The sequence below is a fragment of the Vipera ursinii genome, assembly GCF_947247035.1.
Source record: "Vipera ursinii genome assembly, chromosome: 6".
Taxonomy (NCBI): domain Eukaryota; kingdom Metazoa; phylum Chordata; class Lepidosauria; order Squamata; family Viperidae; genus Vipera; species Vipera ursinii.
The window spans coordinates 86792803-86817484 of NC_139515.1; the positions used below are offsets into that span (position 1 = coordinate 86792803).

The 24682-nt window shown below is 45.8% G+C and overlaps 1 protein-coding gene across 2 annotated transcripts in view; it reads right to left on the reverse strand.

Moving 5' to 3' along the window:
* Window positions 1-24682, reverse strand: part of CHCHD3 (coiled-coil-helix-coiled-coil-helix domain containing 3) — a 109787-nt gene that overhangs the window by 20259 nt on the left and 64846 nt on the right. For both annotated transcript variants that reach the window (XM_083366175.1, XM_083366176.1), the window contains exon 4: window positions 19801-19945. In XM_083366175.1, the coding sequence (XP_083222301.1) occupies window positions 19801-19945 (145 nt within the window). The remainder of the gene's footprint in view (window positions 1-19800; window positions 19946-24682) is intronic.

The following is a 24682-nucleotide window of genomic DNA, read 5'->3' on the forward strand; positions in this document are numbered from 1 at the left end:
TCTGGGTCCTCACTTTACCTACCTCGGAAGGATGGAAGGCTGAGTCAACCTTGAGCCTGGTGGGACTCGAACCTGCACTCATTGCAGGCAGCTGGTGTTACTTAAGGAGGCATTAACCAGTGAAACCACCTGCCTCCAGAAGTGGTGAATGCTCCAACACTGGAAGTTTTTAAGAAAGACCGGACAGCCATTCATCTGTAATGGTATAGGGTTTCTTACCTGAGCAGGGGGTTGGACTAGAAGATCTCCAAGGTACCTTCCAACTTTATTATTGTTGTTGTTGTTGTTGTTGTTATGCCAGAAAGGGTCTATTTATCAAGATGACCCAAAGGCGCTTGTTCAAAAAAAAAAAAAAAAAGCACTACAGCTCCTCCTCGAATTACAACCGTTGAGTGGCCGCTCAAGGTTACAACGGGACTGCCAAAAGCGACCTAGGCCTGTTTCTCACGCTTAGGACAGTTGCGGCGCCCCCGTGGTCAGGTGATCAAAATTCAGACACTTGGCAACTGGCATGTACTTGCGACGGTTGCCGGGTCCTGGGCGGTTTATGAGCTTCTGGCAAGTGGGGAAGCCAGATCCGCTTAACAACCTTGTTATTTGCTCAACAACTGCAGCGATTCGCTTAAGAAATGTCCATCTATCTACAGACAGGTAGTCCTCGACTTACGACCACAGCTGAGTCCAGGTTTTCTGTGGCTAAGGGAGACATTTGTTAAGTGAGTTTCGCCCCATTTTAGGAGCTTTCTTGCCGCCGCTGTTAGGCGAATCACTGGAGCTGTTAAGTTAGGATGCCGGTTGCTAAGCGGATCGGGGTTGCCCCTTGACTTTGGTTGGTCCGAAGGTCGCAAAAGAGGATCCCGTGATCCCCGGGGATCCCGCGACCGTCATAAAGAGGAGCCGGTTGCCAAGCCTCTGAATTTTGATCACGTGACCGAGTGGGGATGCTGCGACGGTCGTAAATGCGGAAAAACGGTTCCAGGTCAGTTTTCTCACTGACGTTGTAACTTTGAACCGTCACTAAATGAACGGTTGTAAGTCGAGAACTTCCTGCATATGTAAAATCTTGGTGAGAAGAATTTTTTTTCTTCTTTTGACTGAAAAGTCACCCCTATCATGATCGATATAAGCTTGGCACTCAAAAGGTCTAGAGCAGAGGTCTTCAAACTTGGCCCTTTTATGACTTGTGGACTTCAACTCCCAGAATTCCTCAGCCAGCGTACGCTGGCTGAGGAATTCTGGGAGTTGAAGTCCACAAGTCATAAAAGGGCCAAGTTTGAAGACCCCTGGTCTAGACCTCACAGCACCTAGAGATCATCGCACAGGCTGACCAATTACCAGCACGTTTTAAGGCAGACTGGACCCATCGTGCACTCCTCCCCGCCGGCTGGGAGGATGGGGATGGGGTGGCAATGGCAGGAGGGCACCGGGTTAGGGACAGGTAACCTTAAATTGGTGTTTCTCAGCTTGGGCCACCTTAAGACGGGTGGACTTCAACTCCCAGAATTCCTCAGCCAGCAGAGCCACTGTGGCGAGAAAAGTCGTAAAGTGAACGAATGTCTCGCTTAGCGACAGAAATGTGGTGCTCCGTCGTGGTAAGTCAAGGACTACCTGTATTTAATCCTTTTTCCAAAGGCAACCGCTTAAGTCAGCCGTTATATACTTTTGACGACTGGTGTACACTGAACTACTAGCAGCACACCAGCCACTTGTAAGCTCCAGGTGAAATCGTTTCCTCTGCATAGTGAATGGATGCAAAACAAGCCTTGAAATCAACTGATTAGCATGCTTGGAGCAAGCGCCACCAGCTTTTGTTGCTATCATGCAACGTGCAAACTTGCTAACACCTTTTGATAAAACGCAAGCCGTAATTAATAATATGGGTTAATCTGAGATTACGCTGAATCGCAAATAAACCCAACAAAGGTATGTGGGGTTTCCCCCCCCCCCAAATGGTAAACTGAGCTCTATTATATACCAATTACATTACCTTACAAAATAATAATTTGTGAATACTCTTCATTAATATGGCATTTAAGAGGATGTGGTTAATTGGTAGCCATTAGAAAGGCAGATGGCCTAAATCCCAAGTATGAATGCCAGGGACAGATAAAGGCTAACACACACACACACACACACACACACACACACACACACACACACGCGCACACACAAACACACACACACACACACACACACACACAAAGAGCTACATTAAAATGTTTAAATTTTGACTTTTGAAATCCTGACCAATCTAATCCTGCATCTGACAAATGTTTCTCTCTGTTTTGAAGTTTTCCTTGGGCCCAACAAATACAGGTAGTCCTATAACTAGTTGGGTCATAAAACGTCTACAAGAAAACACACTCCTCCTCCTCCTCCTCCTCCTCCTCCTCCTCCTCCTCCTTTCCACAAACCCCTCTCCCTTCAAGCATTGATGATGTTACCTAGTTAGGTCATGAAACGTCTGCAAGAAAACAACCAAGCTCAGAGAGCACCAAGGACCCCACAGTTCTCCTCCTCCTCCTCCTCCTCCTCCTCCTCCTCCTCCTCCTCCTCCTCCTCCTCCTCCTCCTCCTCCTCCTCCTTTCCACAAACCCCTCTCCCTTCAAGCATTGATGATGTTACCTAGTTAGGTCATGAAACGTCTGCAAGAAAACAACCAAGCTCAGAGAGCACCAAGGACCCCACAGTTCTCCTCCTCCTCCTCCTCCTCCTCCTCCTCCTCCTCCTCCTCCTCCTCCTCCTCCTCCTCCTCCTCCTTTCCACAAACCCCTCTCCCTTCAAGCATTGATGATGTTACCTAGTTAGGTCATGAAACCTCTACAAGAAAACAACCAAGCTCAGAGAGCACCAAAGACCCCACAGTTCTCCTCCTCCTCCTCCTCCTCCTCCTCCTCCTCCTCCTCCTCCTCCTCCTCCTCCTTTCCACAAACCCCTCTCCCTTCAAGCATTGATGATGTTACCTAGTTAGGTCATGAAACCTCTACAAGAAAACAACCAAGCTCAGAGAGCACCAAAGACCCCACAGTTCTCCTCCTCCTCCTCCTCCTCCTCCTCCTCCTCCTCCTCCTCCTCCTCCTCCTCCTCCTCCTCCTCCTCCTTTCCACAAACCCCTCTCCCTTCAAGCATTGATGATGTTACCTAGTTAGGTCATGAAACTTCTACAAGAAAACAACCAAGCTCAGAGAGCACCAGGAACCCCACAGTCGTCATCCTCCTCCTCCTCCTCCTCCTCCTCCTCCTCCTCCTCTTCTTTCTCCTCTTCCTCCTCCCCCCCCCACAAATCTCACTCTCTTATAGCATTGGCGATATTGCCTAGTTGGATCATGAAATGTCTGTAACAAAACAACCAAGCTTAGAGAGTACCACGGATCCCACGGTTCTCCTCCTTTTCCTTCTCCTCCACCAAGTTCAGAGAGCACCAAGGACCACCCCTCATTTCAACCCTGAGCTACAAATATTCTCCTTTATTAGGAGTGGCTTCCCCTGTATACTTCTATGTAAACATAAATCAAACCTCACTCCCTTCTAACACTGATGATGTTGCCTAGCTGGGTCATGAAACACCTGCAAGGAAACCACCAAGCTCAGAAGGCACCAGGGACCCCACAGTCCTCCTCTTCCTCCTCCACCTCCCTTCTAGAACTGATGATGTTACCTAGCTAGGTTGTGAAACCTCTGCAAGAAAACCACGCAGCTCAGAGAGCACCAAGGACCCTACAATCCATCTCCTCTCCTCTTCCTCTTCCTCCTCCTCAACCGCACTGCCTTCTAGCACTGATGATGTTCCCTAGTTGGGTCATGAAACGTCTGCAAGAAAACAGCCATGCTCAGAGAGCACCCAGGACCCCACAATCCATGTCCTCTCCTCTTCCTCCTCCTCCTCCTCCTCCTCAACCGCACTCCCTTCTAGCACTGATGACGTTACCTAGTTGGGTCATGAAACGTTTGCAAGAAAACCACCCAGCTCAGAGAGCACCAAGGACCCCACAGTCCTTCCTCTTCCTCTATCTCTTCCTCCTCCTCTCCACAAACCCCCCCTCCCTTCTAGCCCTGATGATGTTCCCTAGTTGGGTCATGAAACCTCTGCAAGGAAACCACCCAGCTCAGGGAGCACCAAGGACCCATCAAAAGGTGGGACGCTCTCCTCTTTTCCTTGCTCCGTCCTTGTGGACGCAAGGTGAACCCAAGGAGCAGCATACAGGGGTCATGTGTTTCACCCCAATGCTGCTCCTTGTCCAAGCAAGGCAGGCGGTGTGTTTTTTTTTCCCTTCCCTTTTGCACTTGCTTCGGGAGTTATTATCATTTCCATTATTTACCAAGGCACAGAACCGGGGGGGGGGGGGGAGAAGAGAGAGAAACCCACCGGTAGTCGGCCAACGGCTTCCTATGTATCCCCCCCCCCCAAAAAAAAAATCCGCTTTCTGATCATTGTATTTATTTATTTATTAAATTTCTATATTTATTAAATTTCTATTTCATCCCCCTTTACAATTAATAATAATAATAATAATAATAATAATAATAATAATAATAATAATAATAATAATAATTTTATTTATATACCGCGGCGATCGCGGGAACTTGAAGACTCCTTACGGACACGCTTTTAAGAAAGCGGGAAATCAAGTTCAACATCAACTTGGTGTCCACAACTTAATTACAGCAGCAAGACTTTTAATAGGTCAATATTGGAAGAAGGGGGAGCTGCCGACTATAGAAGAGTGGACTTTAAAGGTTTCCGACCTGGCGGAAACGGCAAAGATCTCGGCGTACTTGAAAGACCATTCGCAACAGAGATATACTGTGGAGTGGAAAAAATGGATTGATTATATCCAGAACAAATATGGGACTAAAAAGTTTCATTTAGCATTGGAATAAGTCTTCCTTTCTTTTTTTTCTTTTTTCTTTCTTTTTATATGTAATATTAATAGTGCTTGTAGTGATCTTATATGAGCTAGAGAGCGATAGATTTAAGAGTTTATTGACTCGTTTATCATCCCCCCCCCCTTGCAGAAGGGCGCAAAGCCGGCGCATAAATTATTTAGGACGTGTAACAGTTTCACGGAGCGTAAAATGGATTTTTTTTTCCCCCGCCCCTTCTTCCCTATTAGCAAAAGTTGTGGGGTTTTCGCTCCCCCCCACCTCCGTGCGTTTTCCAAACTTGGCAGTGCACCCCTAACCCGTTTAAAATGACGACGGATGCCTCAATTTTAAAAAATGGTCCCGTAGCGACGGCAAGCGGAATGTAGGAAATTCCTTGCGGTGGGCTTTAACCGCTGTTTATCGGGGTACCGAGCGGAAACCCCGCCAAAGACTCTATCCAGTTGCTAGGTGGAGGGTGTGTGTGTGTGTTTGTGTGTGTGTGTGTGTGTGTGTGTCTGTCTTTCAGGAAATTCATCACTTCTGACAAACTTTCGTGTAAAAAGGTTTGAAGAAAGCGACTCAACAAAAGCAGCACGGCTTGTTGGAAGGCACGAAAGATGCTGCGCACGGGAGGCAGGGTCCCACAACCCTTCGTTTAGCGAGTGTTCGAATTCACGACGGGGCTGAAAAGAGTCAGAACAAGAGAGTGGGAAGGGACCTCGGAGGTCCTCTAGTCCAACCCCCTGCTCAGGCAGGTAACCCTATACCATTTCAGACAAATGGCTGTCCAGTCTCTTCTTAAAAACTTCCAGTGTTGGAGCATTCACAGCTTCTGGAGGCAGGTTGTTCCACCGGTTAATTGTCCTCACTGTCAGGAAGTTTCTCCTTAGTTCTGGGTTGCTTCTCTCCTTGATTGGTTTCCATCTGTTGCTTCTTGTCCTGCCTTCAGGCGCTTTGGAGAATAGCTTGACTCCCTCTTCTTTGGGGCAGCCCCTGAGATACTAATGCTATCACATTATCCCTGTCTTTCTCTTCATTAGACAATCATACCTAGTTCCCTTAGTCATTGATCACGATGGTATTAAGGGAATAATAGAGTTGGAAGGGACCTTGGAGGTCATCTAGTCTAACCCCCTGCTCAGGCAGGAAACCCTATACCATTTCAGGCAAATGGCTGTCCAGTCTCTTCTTAAAAACTTCCAGTGTTGGAGCATTCACAGCTTCTGTAGGCAAGGAGTTCCACTGGTTAATTGTTCTGACTGTCAGGAAGTTTCTCCTTAGTTCTAGGTTGCTTCTCTCAATTAATTTCCATCCGTTGCTTCTTGTCCTGCCTTCGGGCGCTTTGGAGAATAGCTTGACTGCCTCTTCTTTGGGGCAGCCCCTGAGATATTGGAAGACTGCTATCATATTATACCTAGCCCTCTTCATTAGACAATCATACCTGGTACCCTTAGTCCAGGGGTAGGCAACCTTGGCTCTTTTATGACTCGTGGACTTCAGCTCCCAGAATTCCAGAGCCAGCCATGCTGAGGGGAAAGGGAGAGGTTTCCAAGCTGAGCCAGGCCGGCTCAGGAATTCTGGGAGTTGAAGTCCACGAGTCATAAAAGAGCCAAGGTTGCCTACCCCTGGCCTAGGCCGCTTTATGACTCGTGGACTTCAGCTCCCAGAATTCCTGAGCCAGCCACGCTGAGGGGAAAGGGAGAGGTTTCCATGCTTAGCCATGCTGGCTCAGGAATTCTGGGAGTTGAAGTCCACGAGTCATAAAAGAGCCAAGGTTGCCTACCCCTGGCCTAGGCCGCTTTATGACTCGTGGACTTCAGCTCCCAGAATTCCTGAGCCAGCCACGCTGAGGGGAAAGGGAGAGGTGTCCATGCTGAGCCAAGCTGGCTCAGGAATGCTGGGAGTTGAAGTCCACGAGTCATAAAAGAGCCAAGGTTGCCGACCCCTGCCTTAGTCGTTGATTATGATGGTATCAATAGAACCACAGAGTTGGAAGGGACCTTGGAGGTCTTCTAGTCTAACCCTTGTTCAAGCAGGAAACTCTATTGCATTCTGGACAAATAACTGCCCAATCTCTTCTTAAAATCTCCAGTGAGGACCCACAACTTCTGAAGGCAACTCCTGTTCCACTGGTTAATTGTTCTCACTGTCAGGAAATTTCTCCTTAATTCCAGGTTGCTTCTCTCCTTGACAAGTTTCCATCCGTTGCTTCTTGTCCTGCCTTCAGGGGCTTTGCAGAAGAGGTTGACCCACTCTTTGTGAGGGCAACTCAAATCATGGGAGACTGCTATCCTATTATCCCTATTGCTCTTTGTTAGACAATCATACCGAGTTCCCTTAGTCGTTGATCATGATGGCATTTAACAGAGTAAAAGAGTTGGAAGGGACCTTGAAGATCTTCTAGTCTAACCTTTGTTCAAGCAGGAAACTCTATACCGTTCCAGACAAATGGGTGTCCAACCTCTTCTTAAAAACCTCCAGTGAGGACCGACAACTTCGGAAGGCAACTCCCGTTCCACTGGTTGATTGTCCTCACTGTTAGGAAGTTTCTCCTTAATCCCAGGTTGCTTCTCTCCTTGATGAGTTTCCATCCGTTGCTTCTTGTCCTGCCTTCGGATGCTTTGCACAATAGACCAAGCCCCTCTTACAACTGGTCCTCATTTTACACCTGTAGTAGCATCGCGACTGTCACGAGAGCAAAACTGGGGTACTTGGCAACCAGTGTGTACTTATGACAACTACAGCAGCCTGGGGTCGTAGGATCAACATTGGGGTGCTTGGTAATCGGCCTGTATTTATGACGGCCGCACCGTCTCAGGCTCACGTGATTGCCATTTGGGACGCTGTCCTCTGGCTGGCGACAAGCGAACAATGGGAAAAGCTGGATTCGTTTAACGACTGCGCGGTGCATTTAAGAGCTGCAGTGATTTGCTTCGCATCGTAGCGAGAAAGGCTGGTAAAATCAGGTGTGGATCACTAAAAAAAAGCACCTTGCTTAGCAGTGGAAATTCTGGTTCCGATAACGTTGGTCGCTAAATGAAGCGTTGTAAGTCAAGGAGAGCCTGTATCTTCTCGCTTTCCCAACCGCCAAGACCGTTTCCTTGCATTTGGAAATCTCTTTTTTTTTTTGTTCCTACCATCTCCTACATGCCCTAGGAAAAATGATTATGATGAGAAGGAAACCATTAAAGGTATGCTAATGACTATGAATTGTGACAGATGCTCTAGTAACGGAGGCCTGTTGGCTGACTCCTAGCACCATTAACGATCCATCATAAAATACTCTGAACTTGCTCAGTTATGACTGCTGCTCCACTCAAGGGGAAGAGGAACAGCCGGGGAGTTCCTCCGGGGCAAAATCAGAAGCCATTTATTTGTCCTAATGTCACGATCCCCCCGCTGTTTGTCTGCGTGATAATTAAGGGAATGAGAAGGGATGAAATATGCTTTCTTTAAAAAAAGGGATCCGAACGGAAGGGCTTCGCGTGAAGAGGGCAAGGCAGCGTGTTTGGGGGCGGGGGGGGGTGGGGAACGGACTGACGAAGCAGCAAAACTTAATTGGCTGCAACTTCCTCCAGGTCAGAAGAAAGCCAGAAGGTCACGCATCTTGGCTGGCAGATGACCCCAGGGACCGGAGAACAGCCATGTCGGTAGTCCTCAACTTACAGCAAAAACTGGACTGGAACATCTATCTATCTATCTATCTATCTATCATCTATCTATCTATCTATCTATCTATCTATCTATCTATCTATCATCTATCATCTATCTATCTATCTATCTATCATCTATCATCTATCTATCTATCTATCTATCTATCTATCTATCTATCTATCTATCTATCTATATTTATCCATCCATCTCTATTATCTATCTATCTATCTATCTATCATCTATCTATCTATATTTATCCATCCATCTCTATCCACCCACCCATCCATCATCTATTTGTGTGTGTGTGTGTGTCTGTCTGTCTGTCTGTCTGTCTGTCTGTCTGTCTCGCTACATCCATCTATCCACCCACTCATCCATTCGTCATCTATCTATTGGTGTCTTTCTATCTATCTATCTATCTATCTATCTATCTATCTATCTATCTATCCACCCACCTACCCACTCATCCATCCATCACCCATCCATCATCTGTCTGTCTGTCTGTCTATCCTATCTATCTATCTATCTATCTATCTATCTATCTATCTATCTATCTATTATCTATCTATCTATCTATCTATCTATCTATCTATCTATCTATCTATCTATCATCTATCCATCCACCCACCTGACATCCATCCATCCATCCATCCATCCATCCATCCATCCATCTATCTATCTCCATCCATACAGTATCTATCTATCTAAATCCATCTATCCACCCACTCATGCATTTGTCATGTATGTACCAGTACCTACCTGCCTACCTACCCATCCGTCCATCTGTCTGTCTTCTATCCGTCCATCCTGGGCGTTCTCCAGGCAACGGTGATCTCACCACATTCAATCCTTTGAACCCAGAAGCCCCTCGGTGCTCCCAACACGACTCTAATAGTTATCCATCCATCCATTTTGGGAGCTGTGGACCATAGGTCTTAAAAGTTGCCGAGGCTGGGCACCCCTGTTCTAGCAGGAGCGGTGCATTTACCTATTTACTGATTAAATCTATACGCCGCCCGTGACCCCGGTAAGGCGAATCCAGAAGACCCACCCAAACGCAGGTCTGCTCTTTCCAAAAGGGTTATCTCATCCTTTCAGGAGATGTCATAGAAGCAGAGAGAGAGGAGTCAGGTGACAAACTCCCACCTTATTCTTACGCCTCTTCACAAAGAGAAGTCTAGCAGAGTCTAAGATCGATTACATATTTGTGACTTGGGGAGAAAATGAAGCTTTTGAAGAGGGCAAAGGGGGAAATCCCTCTCCGGTTCTCCCATCCGGATAAATCTAATTATTCTTCTGGAACATCTGGCTAATGCAATGATTTAGGCACCAACTGCCTATTATTTGTTTTATTTATTTTTGCAAGCAATTAAGGGGGCCTCTTGAACCGCGTGTGATTCATCCTCCTTTTGCTCTCTCTTTTTTTTAAACAACCCTTTAATAGTCAGAATTTTCAGGACTCCAACAAACCAACCCTCCAGTTTTGTTTAAAAAAAATGCTTAGCAGAGAGCAAACCCAACTAAAAACAAATGGATATGATTTCCGAGTAAGCTCACTAAAAAAATAGGACTGGGGATTTTCGGCTGTCTTGTGAGATGCATAACCTTTACTACTACTACTACTACTACTACTACTACTACTACTACTACTACTATTATTATTATTATTATTATTATTATTATTATTATTATTATTATTATTATTATTTATTCCTTAGAAACAGGCACCGCTTTACTAGGATTCTAGACCTTGCATGCAAATAACTTAGCGCTGTTTTCGATGGTTCATTCTTCAAATGGCACATTTGCTTTCCAGAAATCTGTGATGGCTACAGGTGCTTAAATACATCTCTATATATAACCACTAAAGGACGCGGTGGCTCAGTGGGTTAGGATGCTGAGCTTGTCGATCCGATGATCGGCAGTTTGGCGGGTCGAATCCCGAGTGCCGCGTAACAGAGTGAGCGCCTGTTACTCGTCCCAGCTTCTGCCAACCTAGCAGTTCGAAAGCACGTAAAAATGCAAGTAGAAAAATAGGGAACACTCCGGTGGGAAGGGAACAGCGTTCCGTGTGCCTTTGGCGTCCAGTCATGCCGGCCACGTGACCACGGAGACGTCCTTGGCTCTTCGGCTTTGAAACGGAGATGATCGCCGGCCCCTACAGTTGGAAACGACTAGCACGCATGTGCGGGGGAACCTTTACCTTTATATAACCATTATGACGCAAACGATTAAAACAAAACAACCTGGCTGGGCTTTCTTCTTTAAAAAGCATTTTTCTCAAGGTGAATTTGCCCAAGATTTCTCCCGCTAACCAGAATGTGCTAATTAAGTATCCCACGGAGGACAAATATAGACGCTGAATGTTAGTAAAAGAAAAACATCCCATTTGTGTCTTTAACTGAAATTCATCACTTTTTTTTTCCTTCTACTGTGGGAAAAAGGAAGAGGACGAAGAGATACGGGTGGTCGTCTACGTATGACCACAATTCGGCCCAGAATTTATGTCACTAAGTGAGACAGTTGTCAAGTGAGTTTTGCCCCATTCCCCGTTAAGGAAAGCGTGGCAGTTGTTAAATTAGTCACAGGGGTTGTTAAGTGAATCTGGCTTCCCTTATTGACTTTTGCATTTTTCTCAAGGTGAATTTGCCCAAGATTTCTCCCGCTAAACAGAATGTGCTAAGTAAGTATCCCACGGAGGACAAATATAGACGCCGAATGTTAGTAAAAGAAAAACGTCCCATTTGTTTCTTTAACGGAAATTCATCTCGGGACTCTGCAGCCGTCGTAAATATGAGTCGGTTGTCAAGCGTCCAAATGTCAATCATGTGACCATGTGGATGTTGTAACAGTCGTAAGTGCGAAATGAGGTCAAAAGTCACTTTTTTTTCAGGGCCTTTCAAAAAGTTGCTAAACGAATGGATATAAGTCGAGGATTGCCTATATGGGCTATTCTAATGGTTATATTTAATTTTTTTTAAAAAAAAAATAGTAATAACAACAAAAAGGGAATATCCTGGCTATAAACATAAAATTATTGGCTTAATTCTGCTCGAGATCCCCGACCTGAGCTTTAGGAATGAACACTACTAATTTCATGGATATTTTCACCTCATTGCAAATAATCATTTATTGAACTTATTCTGCTGTTCTGCTACGGGTGTCCTTCCCACTTGGCTAGGCCTGAAGTAAGTAATTCAGTTTTAGGCTATGTGGTTTTCCCTCAAATTATTTCAAAACTCACCAAAAATGACTCCTTCTTTTCCCCCCCTATTAAAATGACGAATGAGCTAAATGAGGTATGTAATAAAATACTGCAGGCTTGTAAACAAAGGGAGGGGGGTTGTTCTTAAAAGACAAGCGGGCTACCTCGTTTAGCGCGCCCTCCCTGCGGCATTTTCTCAGCCAGCCCTTGTTAAATAAAACACAGGAGAGGAAGAAAGAAACGGTAAAAAAAAAAAGCTGGAAGGAAATAAAATTAAAAAAAAATCAGCTGTGATTTGCTTTGGAAGCAAAACAGAAGCCTCCTTGCGGTCGAACATCAGCCAGCGACGAATGGAGCCGCTAACAAAATCCCAACGTGCAGTGCAATAAACTCAATTTAACAGACCATTCATTTAGTGCAAAGGTCCCCAATCTATGGGCTGTGGCCCCTGGTGTTGTGATTCAGGGTCAGCCTGTGGGTTCGGCAGTTGGGTCGGACGACTCAGAGGAGGAGGAGGGGGGTGTCGAAGAGCTTGCTGATGATGGCCTTGGGGCTCCGCAGAGCCCTCAGCCAGGCCCCTCCCACCTGGTCACGACGGAGACCCAGCTGTGTGAGCCTGACAGCGTGGATGAAGATGACCCACAGCTGGCCCTGTTCAAGGACGCCCGACGCAGGAGGCAGTCAATCAGGAGTAAACAGAGGAAGGCAATGGGGCACCTCGGAAGGAGGCAGAGAGAAGCCACGCCCTGAACTGTATAAAAGGGGAATGCGTGGGAGGGCTGGTTTGCTGAAGGCAACCGCTTGAATAGCTCCTGTTTCATGGTTCGTGTTTGCTCTATTTGCTCTATGTTTTTATGTTAATAAATTTGGCAGACTTAGTTCCAGCCTCTTGCCTTCTTGTAAAAGGGGTTGTCCCTGCCTTTTCTGCAGGGCCGGTAGCAGGCTGGTACAGAACATCTGGGCTGCAGCACAGGCTGGCCAATGTGTGCATTTGCCCCCATTCGTGCTAGCGCCCATGGACCTGTTTGTGCATGTGTGCGGGCCTAGCGGCGGCAGCTAACACCTGCACACCTGCGCAAACCGGGCCACTAGCGCCGTGCGGATTGCACGGCCCATTTGTGCATCTGTGCAAGTGTTAGCAGTGATGGCAGCTAGCACATGCGTGCACAAGCAAATGGGGCCACTAGCACCCTGCGGGTACAGGCGGCCCCGTCTATGTGTGGCCCTGTTCGCGTGTGCAGACTTCAGATTTCACAGACGAAATTTGCCCTAGAAGTACAGATAGTCCCCTGTTTACCACAGTTTGTTCGGTGGCCGATCAAAGTTACAACGGCACTGGGAAAAAGTGCCTTAGGGCCGTTTTTCCACATTTCCAACCGTTGCAGCATCCCCACGGTCCTGTGATCAAAATGCCACATGCTTGGCAACAGACTCACATTTATGACGGTTGCAATGTCCTGGTGACAGTACATCCCCTTTTGCGACCTTCTGACAAGCAAAGTCAATGGGGAAGCCAGATTCACTTGACAACCGTGTTGTTAAATGGACAACTGCACTTAATAACTGTGGCAAAGGAGGTCGTAAAACGGGGCAAAACTCACTTCACCAATGTCTCACTTAACAACAGGAATTTTTGGGCTCAATTGTGCTCATACACGGAGGGCTCCCTGCCTTTGGTTATATATAGGGGTATATGAATTAATTCTCTATTTATTTATTTGTCATATTTATGTAGTGTATATCGGAGGTGGCGACTGTTTGAGAGCTGAATGCAACAAAATTTCATTTTAATGTATGCCGATTAGTGTACATTCAAAGTGACAATAAAGTTGTTATTCTATTCTATTCTATTCTATTCTATTCTATTCTATTCTATTCTATTCTATTCTATTCCATTCCACTCCATATTTTCTTTTCTATTCTATTCTATTCTATTCTATTCTATTCTATTCCATTCCATTCCACTCCATTCCATATTTTCTATTCTATTCTATTCTATTCTATTCCATTCCACTCTACTCCACTCCATATTTTCTATTCTATTCTATTCTATTCTATTCTATTCTATTCTATTCTATTCTATTCTATTCTATTATTCTATTCTATTCTATTCTAATTCTAACTCTAATTCTATTCCATTCCATTCCATATTTTCTATTCTATTCTATTCCATTCCATTTCCTAGTCTAGTCTAGTCTATTTTCAATCCTATCCTGTCCTGTCCTGTCCTAGTTTCTATTCTATTCTATTCTATTCAATTTTCTATTCCATTCCATATGAACATTTGGGAATTTCACTTAAGCGTGTTACTCAATTAACCATTGCAGTGATTCACTTAACAACAGTGGCAAGAAAGGGTCGTAAAATGGGGCAAAACTGACGTCACACGTATCTCACTTAACCACAGAAATTTGGAGCTCAGTTGTGGTCACTAAATCAAGGACGACTTGTATATTTCTTTGCCTCTCCAACAGGAAATGAGGTTTTATCCTCAGCGGCCACCCAATAAACCGGTTTTCTAAACATAATGTCTTAAAAGCAGCTCCTTCTGCCGAGCCGTGAAGCAATCCTGCGAACGGTAAATGCCAGGTCATTATTAAGGAGATGGATATACGGCGCGCCGCTTTTGTGTTACTTCAGTTATCCATAGATTTACGTTTTAAATTCCAGATGCTCCAGAGCCCAAGCTGGCCCTCATCATTCGTCCACTGATGGATTGTCAATAAGTTATTGATAGCCATGTCACCGCAGTGAAAACTATTCCAGCCGCTATAAATCTCAGTGGGGTTCAAATGAAGTTTTTCAACATGATACCTTTAATGAGAAATATTAAAGGCGGAGGTGGTGCGTGTAGTCCTTGACTTATGACTGGTCCCACAGCAGCCATTCACAGTTACCATGGACATTCCCCAGAGGGATTTACAATTCAGTTTGGAAATTACAAGGGCCGTAACCACCGGTGCTGAAGAGGATGAAATTGACCGGTTCTATGAAGCCCTACAGCACCTTATAGAACTAACACTAAAAAATGATGTCCTTATCATCATGGGGGATTGGAATGCTAAAGTAGGAAGCCAAAAGATAAGCGGAATAACAGGCAAGTTTGGCCTTGGAGTACAAAATGAAGCAGGGCACAGGCTGATAGAATTTTGTCAAGAGAATACGATGGTCATAGCAAACACTCTTTTCCAACAACCCAAGAGACGGCTCTAGACATGGACATCACCAAACGGTCAACACAGAAATCCGATTGACTATGTGCTCTGCAGCCAAAGATGGAGAAGCTCTATGCAGTCAGTAAAAACAAGACCAGGAGCTGACTGTGGCTCAGACCATCAGCTTCTCCTTGCAAAGTTTAGGCTTAAACTGAAGAAAGTAGGGAAAAGCACTAGGCCACTCAGGTATGAATTAAATCAGATCCCTGTTGAATATACAGTAGAGGTGACAAATAGATTTAAGGAATTAGATCTGATAGACAGAGTGCCTGAAGAACTATGGACAGAGGTTCGCAACATTGTACAAGAGGTAGCAACCAAAACCATCCCAAAGAAAAAGAAATGCAAGAAAGCAAAATGGCTGTCTGAGGAAGCTTTGCAAATAGCTGAGGACAGGAGGGAAGCGAAAGGCAAAGGAGAAAAAGAAAGATATGCCCAATTGAATGCAGAATTCCAGAGAATAGCTAGAAGAGATAAGAATGCCTTCTTAAATGAACAGTGCAAAGAAATAGAAGAAAACAATAGAATAGGGAGGACCAGAGATCTCTTCAAGAAAATTGGAGAGATGAAGGGAACGTTTCATGCAAAAATGGGCATGATAAAGGACCAAAATGGCAGGGACCTAACAGAGGCAGAAGAGATTAAGAAGAGGTGGCAAAATTACACAGAAGAACTATACAAGAATGAGCTTAACGTCCCTGATAATCACAATGAGGTGGTCACTGACCTCGAGCCAGACATCCTAGAATATGCAGTGAAGTGGGCCTTAGAAAAGCTGAGCAACAACGAAGCTAGTGGAGGTGACAGTATTCCAGCTGAGCTATTCAAAATCTTAAAAGACGATGCAGTAAAAGTGCTACACTCAATTTGCCAGCAAATTTGGAAAACTCAACAGTGGCCACAGGATTGGAAAAGATCAGTTTACATTCCAATTCCAAAGAAAAGCAGTGCCAAAGAATGTTCAAACTATCACACCATTGCACTCATTTCTCATGCTAGTAAAGTTATGCTTAAAATCCTACAAGCTAGACTCCAGCAGTATGTGGATCGAGAACTACCAGAAGTACAGGCAGAATTTCGAAGAGGAAGAGGAACTAGAGATCAAATTGTCAACATTCGCTGGATCATGGAGAAAGCTAGGGATTTCAAGAAAAACATGTACTTCTGCTTCATCGACTATGCTAAAGCCTTTGATTGTGTGGATCACAACAACCTGTGGCAAGTTCTTAAAGAGATGGGAGTACCAGACCATCTTATTTGTCTCTTGAAAAACCTATATGTGAGAACTGGACACGGAAACACTGATAGGTTCAAAATTGGGAAAGGAGTCCGGCAAGGTTGTATACTGTCGCCCTGCCTATTTAACTTATATGCAGAGCACATCATGAGAAAGGCAGGGCTAGATGAATCAAAAGTTGGAATTAAAATTGCCGGGAGAAATATCAAGAACCTAAGATATGCAGATGATACCACTCTAATGGCAGAAAGTGAAGAAGAACTAAAGAGCCTCTTGTTGCGGGTGAAGAAGGAGAGTGCAAAACTTGGATTGAAACTAAACATTAAGAAAACCAAGATCATGGCATCCGGCCCTTTTCAATTCCTGGCAAATAGATGGGGAAGAAATGGAGGTAGTGACAGATTTTATTTTCCTGGGCTCCAAGATCACCGCAGATGGGGACTGCAGCCAAGAAATTCAAAGATGCTTGCTCCTCGGGAGGAAAGCCATGCAAATCTAGACAGCACACTAAAAAGCAGAGACGTCACCCTGCCAACAAAAGTGCGTATATTCAAGGCTATGGTCTTCCCAGTTGCAATGTATGGCTGTGAAAGTTGGACCATAAGAAAGGCTGAGCGCCAAAGAATTGAGGCCTTTGAACTATGGTGCTGGAGAAGACTCCTGTGAGTCCCTTGGACTGCAAGGCAATCAAACCGGTTGGTCCTAGAGGAGATCAATCCTGACTGCTCTTTAGAAGGCCAGATCCTGAAGCTGAAACTCAAATCCTTTGGCCACCTAATGAGAAGGAAGGACTCACTGGAGAAGAGCCTAATGCTGGGAAAGGTTGAGGGCAAGAGAAGAACGGGACAACAGAGGAGGAGGTGCCTGGATGGAGTCACTGAATCAGTAGGCATGAGCCTAAAGGGACTCCAGAAGATGGTAGAGGACAGGAAGGCCTGGAAGAACGTTGTCCAATAGGTCGGACACGACTTCGCAGCTAACAACAACAAAGTTTAATGAAGAGAAGGACGAGGGGGGACATGATAGCAGTGTCCCAGTATCACAGGGGCTGCCCCAAAGAAGAGGGAGTCAAGCTCTTCTCCAAAGTGCCTGAAGGCAGGACAAGAAGCGACAGATCATGGAAACTCATCAAGGAGAGAAGCAACCTGGAACTAAGGAGGAATTTCCTGACAGTTAAAACAATTAACCAGTGGAACAACCTGCCTCCAGAAGCGGTGAATGCTCCAACACTGGAAGTCTTTAAGAAGAGACTGGACAGCCATTTGTCTGAAATGGTACAGGGTCTCCTACCTGAGCAGGGGGTTGGGTCTGTGGCAACTCACTATGGCCGACTCACTGCAGGATAACAAGCCACGGCCAACTTGCCACGGCCAATTCACTATGGCCAAATCGCTGCACGACAACAAGCCACGGCCAACTTGCCACGGCCAATTCACTATGGCCAAATCGCTGCGGGAGAACAGCGTGGGAACCCCACTCCGTGGGACGTTAACAGAACTCAAAAGCCTGAAGAATTCTCCGGCTGAAATACCATGCCGTCAAATATTGTTAAGAGGGCTCAAAATTGAAGGACTCCTCCTAAAATTACTGTTTTAAGGCTGGGGTTCCAAGCAATGACGGCACGGCTTATTTCCTTTGGTGCCTCCCCCCCACCCATTTTATGCCCTATCTCCTGGGTTATCAGCTCAAGGGATACCATATTACTCCTTTTCATATTACAACCTTCCTCCGCCTGTCTTTCATAGGTTGGTAAATTCCACAAGGTTGAAGCTCTCCGAGGCTACAATCACACCCACGCTTCCTTGAGGGGTAAAAATCAAATTGAGTTCATTTTTCGCCGGGCACGTGGAAGCCTTCCGCGGCTCCATTCATTTCCTGCCTTCTATCAACCGGGAGCGCCTTCCCTTGAAAAGCTTGACATTTTGCCAACAATACCACACTTTTCAAATGGAAAATTGCTACCTTCCATTTGAAGTGCCTCAAAGAACTGAAAAGTTAAATGCACGTTTCAGGAGCAGGAACGCGAGGGTACTGAAGAAGCAGTGGGGGGACCCACAAGGAAAAAAAAAGTCTTCAAGCAAAATTTGGAGGAAGGGAATCCCTGAGGTTCTATCCCCCACCCCCAAAAAAGATATTGATGTTATATTTTAGTGAAATAGAGAAAAGCAGAAGTCATATTACAGGGGGGGGGGAAATGTACGTACTTAATTTGGCATTAATGTCTCTAGTGTATTACCACCGACGTCCTTAAATAATGATTTGTGGGTAACAAGGAGTCCTCGACTTGTTAGGACCATAATTGAATTTTGGTGGCTAAACATAAACAGCTGTTAAGTGAGCTGTGCTGAATTTTACGACCTATTTTTTGGGGTCAGGGTTGTTAAGTGAATCACCACAATTAAATGAATCATGAGGTCATGAAGGGAATCTGGCTACCCCCGTTCATTTTACTGGTCAGGAACCACCTGGGAACGTTGGAAATGGCGATCACAGGATTTCATGTGTAACCGTCATAAATACGTGCGGGTGGGCAAGCCCCAAATTTCGATCACAGGATCGTGGGGGACGCTGTGACCGTCGTAAGCGTGAGGAACGACTGAAAGCCCCTTTTTTTCAGTGAATCACTGCAGTTGTTAATCTGGTAACGCAGTCGCTAAATGAATCCGGCTTCCCCCTTGACGTTGCTTCTAAGGTGGTGGCAAAAAGGGGATCACATGACCCCAGGAGATCGCAACCGTCATAAATACATGCCAGTTGCCAAGCGTTCAAATTTCGACCCCGTGACCAGTGGTGGGATTCAAATACCTGAACAACCAGTTCTATTATAGGATGCAGGCCTGGGCCTCCAATGCCTAGAACGGACTTCTGGAAGTGGTATCCATGCACTTCCGGTGGGGCGTTCTAGGGAGGCCTCCTCCAGGCCTCCAATGCCTAGATCGGCCTTCTGGAAGTGGTATCCATGCACATCTGGTGGGCCGTTCTAGGCCTGGGTGGCCTCTTCCACACCTCCGATGCTTAGAACAGACTTCCGGAAATGGCATCAACGCACTTCCGGTGGGCCATTCTAGGCCTGGGTGGCCTCCTCCACACCTCTGATGCCTAGAACGGACTTCTGGAAGTGGTATCCATACACTTCCAGTGGGGCGTTCTAGGGAGGCCTCCTCCAGGCCTCCAATGCCTAGATCGGCCTTCTGGAAGTGGTATCCATGCACATCTGGTGGGCCGTTCTAGGCCTGGGTGGCCTCTTCCACACCTCCGATGCCTAGAACAGACTTCCGGAAATGGCATCAATGCACTTCCGGTGGGCCATTCTAGGCCTGGGTGGCCTCCGAGGCCTAGTCTGGACTTCCAGAAGCCAGCCGGTTCTCCGAATTCAGGTAAATTTAGCTACCGGTTCTCCTGAACTGGTGCGAACCGGCTGAGTCCCACCACTGCGTGTGACCCTGGGGTCATAGTCCGAAGTGTGGAAAAAAGCTCGTAAGTCACGTTTTTTCAGTGACCGTTGCAACTTTGAAGGGCCACTCAACGAATGACTGTTAAGGCGAGGACGACCTGTATGGCCAAACTGAGGGCCTCACTTTTTTTTTGCAACTGGATGGTTGTGGGAACCACCATACACTTACCATCAGCTGCGATTTCATGCGTTCATCTTCGGCTGAAGCTCTCTCGCGCAGTACGGCCCTAGCCAATTGCTCGCTGGACGCAACTCTCTCCCGGTCAAGGGCTTTGGTGATTTCCTCGTGGACGGACGTTTGGGTTTGTTTTAATCTGCAAAAGAGCCAAGACGGAGAATTATACGGAATGGACTCAAGTAAATGTTGGAAATGTAACCAAAAAAGACCGGGCGCATATTACCTACCACCTGAGGTGGACTTGCAAGAAAATTAGGGGTTAAAATTCACACGTGGTTAGAAAAAAAAAATGCTAGAGAAACGTATAGATTTTAAACCTGAACTTTTCTTATTAGGTATAGGAGCAGAAAAATTCGAGAAGCGAAGAGTGTATCTAACACTGCACATATGGACGGCAGCGAAGGATTGTATGTGCTCAGCGCTTGGAAGAAGGAAGAAACACCGTCGGATGAAGAGGTTAGTTAAGAAGACATTAGACTGTGCTGAAACGGACAGACACACGCCGAGAATTAAAAGAGAAAGAAGATAAAGAATATTTTCAAACACGGAATTTATTTTATCAATGGCCGGAAAACCGGTGTAGAGGCTAGGAATAGAATTTGTTATTATTAAGCTACTCAAAAAGTAACCCAGATAACACGATGTTTATCAAGCACTAATGAAAAGTAACAATAGAAAACTGAATGAATGAATGAATGAATGAATGAATGAATGAATGAATGAATGAATTATACAGAATGGTCAAAGCAGAAGGTCGGCCTAAAATGTCCAACCAAAAGGACCACAAAAACAAGCCAGAAATTTGTCAGAGCTGATTGGCCTCTCCTGTCAATCAAATCAGAATAGAGCTGGAAGGGACCTTGGAGGTCTTCTAGTCCAGCCCCCTGCTCAAGGAGCCAGCCCTTGTTGTGATTCAGCGTCAGCCTGTGATACCGGCAGCTCAGTCTGATGATTCTGAAGAGGAGGAGGGGTTTGGAGAGCCTTTGGTGCCAGAGGGAGGCTCTGATGCACTGCAGGACTGTCAGCCTGGCCCCTCCCGTCATGTTCCTCATCAGACTCAGCCGTGTGAGCACGAGGTATTGGACGTAGATGATTCACAGCTGGATCTATTCAGGGACGCTAGGAGCAGGAGGCAATCCAGCAGAGCAGGACAGAGAAAGGCAATGAGGCAACTCGGTGAGAGGAGGAGAAGGCAATGAGAAGCCACGCCTTGAGACTGCTGATAAAAGGGGAAGGTGTGGGAGGTGTTGGTTGCTGAAGGCAACCGTTTGAAGATCTTCTGCTAGAATCCTGGTCTGTTATTCCTGTTTAATTCTTGTTTGAACTTTTGGTTTAACTCTTGTTTGAACTTTTGATTTCTTTGTAAATAAATTTGGTTGGGTGTTTCCAGCCTGTTGACTATAAAAAGGGGTTGACCCTGACATTCAAACAGGGCCGGTCGTAGGCTGGAATAGAACAGCCCTATACCATACAATGGATGGAAACTAATCAAGGAAAGAAGCAACCTAGAACTAAAGAGGAATTTCCTTGACAGTGGAGAAAAAATAAACCAGTGGAACAACTTGCCTCCAGATGTTTTGGGTACTCCATGACTGGAGGTTTTTAAGAAAACGCTGGGCACCCGTTTGTCTGAAATGGTATATTGTCTCCTGCTTTAGCAGGGGGCTGGACTAGAGGACCTCCAAGGTCCCTTCCAACTCAAATTATCCTGTTATTTGAGACCGGGGGGCTGTCTAGTCTTTTCTTGAAAACCCTCCATGGATGGAGCATCCACAACTTCTGGTGGCAAGCTGTTCCACTGGTTAATTGTTCCAATCTCTCAGGGGCTGCCACAAAGAAGAGGGAGCCAAGCTATTCTCCAAAGCACCCGAAAGCAGGACAAGAAGCAACGGATGGAAACTCATCAAGGAGAGAAGCAAACTAGAACTAAGGAGAAACTTCCTGACAGTTAGAACAACTAACCAGTGGAACAACCTGCCTCCAGAAGTGGTGAATGCTCCAACACTGGAAGTTTTTAAGAAGAGACTGGACAGCTATTTGTCTGAAATGGTATAGGGTTTCCTGCCTGAGCAGGGGGTTGGACTAGAGGACCTCCAAGGTCCCTTCCAACTTCTTCTTCTTCTTCTTCTTCTTCTTCTTCTTCTTCTTCTTCTTCTTCTTCTTCTTCTTCTTCTTCTTATTATTATTATTATTATTATTATTATTATTATTATTATTATTATTATTATTATTATCCTCACTGTTAGAAACTTTCTCCTTAGTTCCAGGTTGCTTCTCTCCTTGATGAGTTTCCATCCGTTGCTTCTTGTCCTGCCTTCAGGCGCTTTGGAGAACAGCTTGACTCTCTCTTCTTTGGGGCAGCCCCTCAAAAACTGGAACAATGCTATTTCTTCTTTTCTCCCCTATTTCTTCTTTTCTTTCCTCCCCCTATTTCTTCTTTTCTCTAGGCTGGCCATAGTCAAATCCTGCCACCGTTCTTCATATGTTTTAGTCTCCAGGTCTTGGATCGTCTTCGTTGCTCTTCTCTGCACTTTTTTCCCCCCTCCCCAAAGTTTTATTTCGAATTTCAATGAAACCAGCCCACTGAGACACGGTAGAACAGGGGTGTCAAAATCAATTTCATTGAGGGCCGCATCAGCATTGCGGTTGCCCTCAGGGGTCCGGGTGGGCGTGGCCAGGGTGGGTGTGGCCTACTGGGTGGGCGTGGCTAGAGTGCGTATGCCCTACTGGGTGGGCGTGGCCAGCTCTACATCGTTGGCATCAAGGGTGCCTATGGGGGCCTGGGCATGAGTGGGACAGATCTGGGGGTCTCTGGCAGAAGGAGGGTCTCTGGGCCGGGGCCAAGGCAGTGGGGGCCGTTCCCTCACTGTTTCCAGGATGGCTTCGCGGGCCGCGTGAAACCACTTCGCGGGCCGGATCCGGCCCCCGGGCCTTGTGTTTGACGTGTCTGCGGTAGAACATTCCTCACAGCTCGTGCCTACTGATAATGCCATCATGCAGCCAGGAGCTGTGGTAGAGACGTATAATTGTGGGGTTTTTAAAAGGCAAAGGCACTTCTAAGCATGAATGCCGGCCTTTATGAGATGCATAAAGCTTCAGGTTCTAGCAAGTAATGTGATTTCAACTTATCAGCACAGCACGCCGATATAATATCACGATGATTATAAAAATCCCATTTCCCAGGAAGATTAAATGCATTATTAATATTTCTTGGATAGCACGTAGCATGTAATCTAAGCACAGAGCTATCCTTATTCCGGGCCAGTCTTCTTCAAAATAAAGTGATTTATATGTCATATTTATCATCAAAGGTTTTAACTCACACGTAACTTTATGCCTGAGTTCCTGCTCGATTATCGTCAGAAGCCTCTCCTGACAGACACACACAAGAGAGACAGGAGTCAAAACTGGCCAATCCAGATGCCTGGGCATCCATCAATCAATACCTAAAAACCACTTCCTGCAATGTTTTTATTTTTATTTGTATGCCTCGTTTTAATAAACAACTCAAGGTGCTGAACGTATACAACAACCTCCTCCTCTTTTGCCCAAAACAACAACGAGGGAGGGAGGGAAGGAGGGAAGAAGGAAAGAAGGAGAATGAGAAGAGGGAAGGAGAATAGGAGGGAAGGAAGGAAGGAAGGAAGGAAGGAAGGAAGGAAGGAAGGAAGGAAGGAAGGAAGGAAGGAAGGAGAATGGGAAGGAAAATGAAAATCAGAAGAGCAGGAAGGAAGGAGAATGAGAAGAAGGAAGGAGATGAGAAGGAAAGAAGGAAGGAGAATGAGAAGAGGGAAGGAGAATGGGAAGGGAGGGAGGGAAGGAAGGAAAGGAGAATGAGAAATGGGAAGGAGAATGGGAAGGAAGGAAGGAAAATGAGAAGAGGGAAGGAGAAAAGGAAGGAAGGAAGGAAGGAAGGAAGGAAGGAAGGAAGGAAGGAAGGAAGGAAGGAAGGAAGGAGAATGAGAAGAGGGAAGGAGAAAAGGAAGGGAGGGAGGGAGAGAAGGATGGAGGAAGGAAAGGAGAAGAATGAGAAGAGGGAAGGAAGAAAGGAAGGGAGGAAGGAAGGAAGGAAGGAAAGAAGGAAGGAAGGAAGGAAGGAAGGAAGGAAGGAAGGAAGGAAGGAAGGAAGGAAGGAACACACTGGTCAGCCTGTCCCATAGGCCACTACCCCGTGCGCAGCCCACAGGTTGGTTATCCCTGATCTAGATAATAATATTAGGGCCTTCAGATACTCGGCTGTGTAGAAGAAAACCTGCTCAAATAATTGTATGGCTGTCTGCCTCGTATTATTTAATTCACAAAAGACTGAATATTGGACTCGCGCATACATACTCTGAAAAACTGCCAGAAGAACCAAAATCTTCTTTTAAAAAAAATAAAAATAAATAAGCCCTGCCATTCTAACGCTCCACATTTTCGTACAAGGAAGAAAGTACTTATTAAATAATAAAATACGCCGGCTTTATGTATGTTCTCCCACTGAGCACAAAGTCAACATCTGAAAATACGCCCGCCAGTGAAAGACGATCAAATAGACCTCTTCAAACAAGGTCTGGGAACCGCGGCAGAGATTAAGGTTTCTAAGTCTCCTGCCTTGTGTACATTGCCAAGATATTTTCAGAGAAAATCCTTACAGCCGGGGTCACTTTGCGACTATTCCCCACCCGGCACCCCTTTCTATTACAGAGGATTATCCTGTTCCCTAAGGAAATAGTTAAGAGATGGGGACGGAAGAAGAACTGGCGACAACAAGCCGAATTGCCTCCATCAATCAGAATCGAGCTGGAAGGGACCTTGGAGGTCTTCTAGTCCAACCCCCTGCTTGAGCAGGAGACACTAGACCAGGGGTAGGCAACCTTGGCTCTTTTAGGAG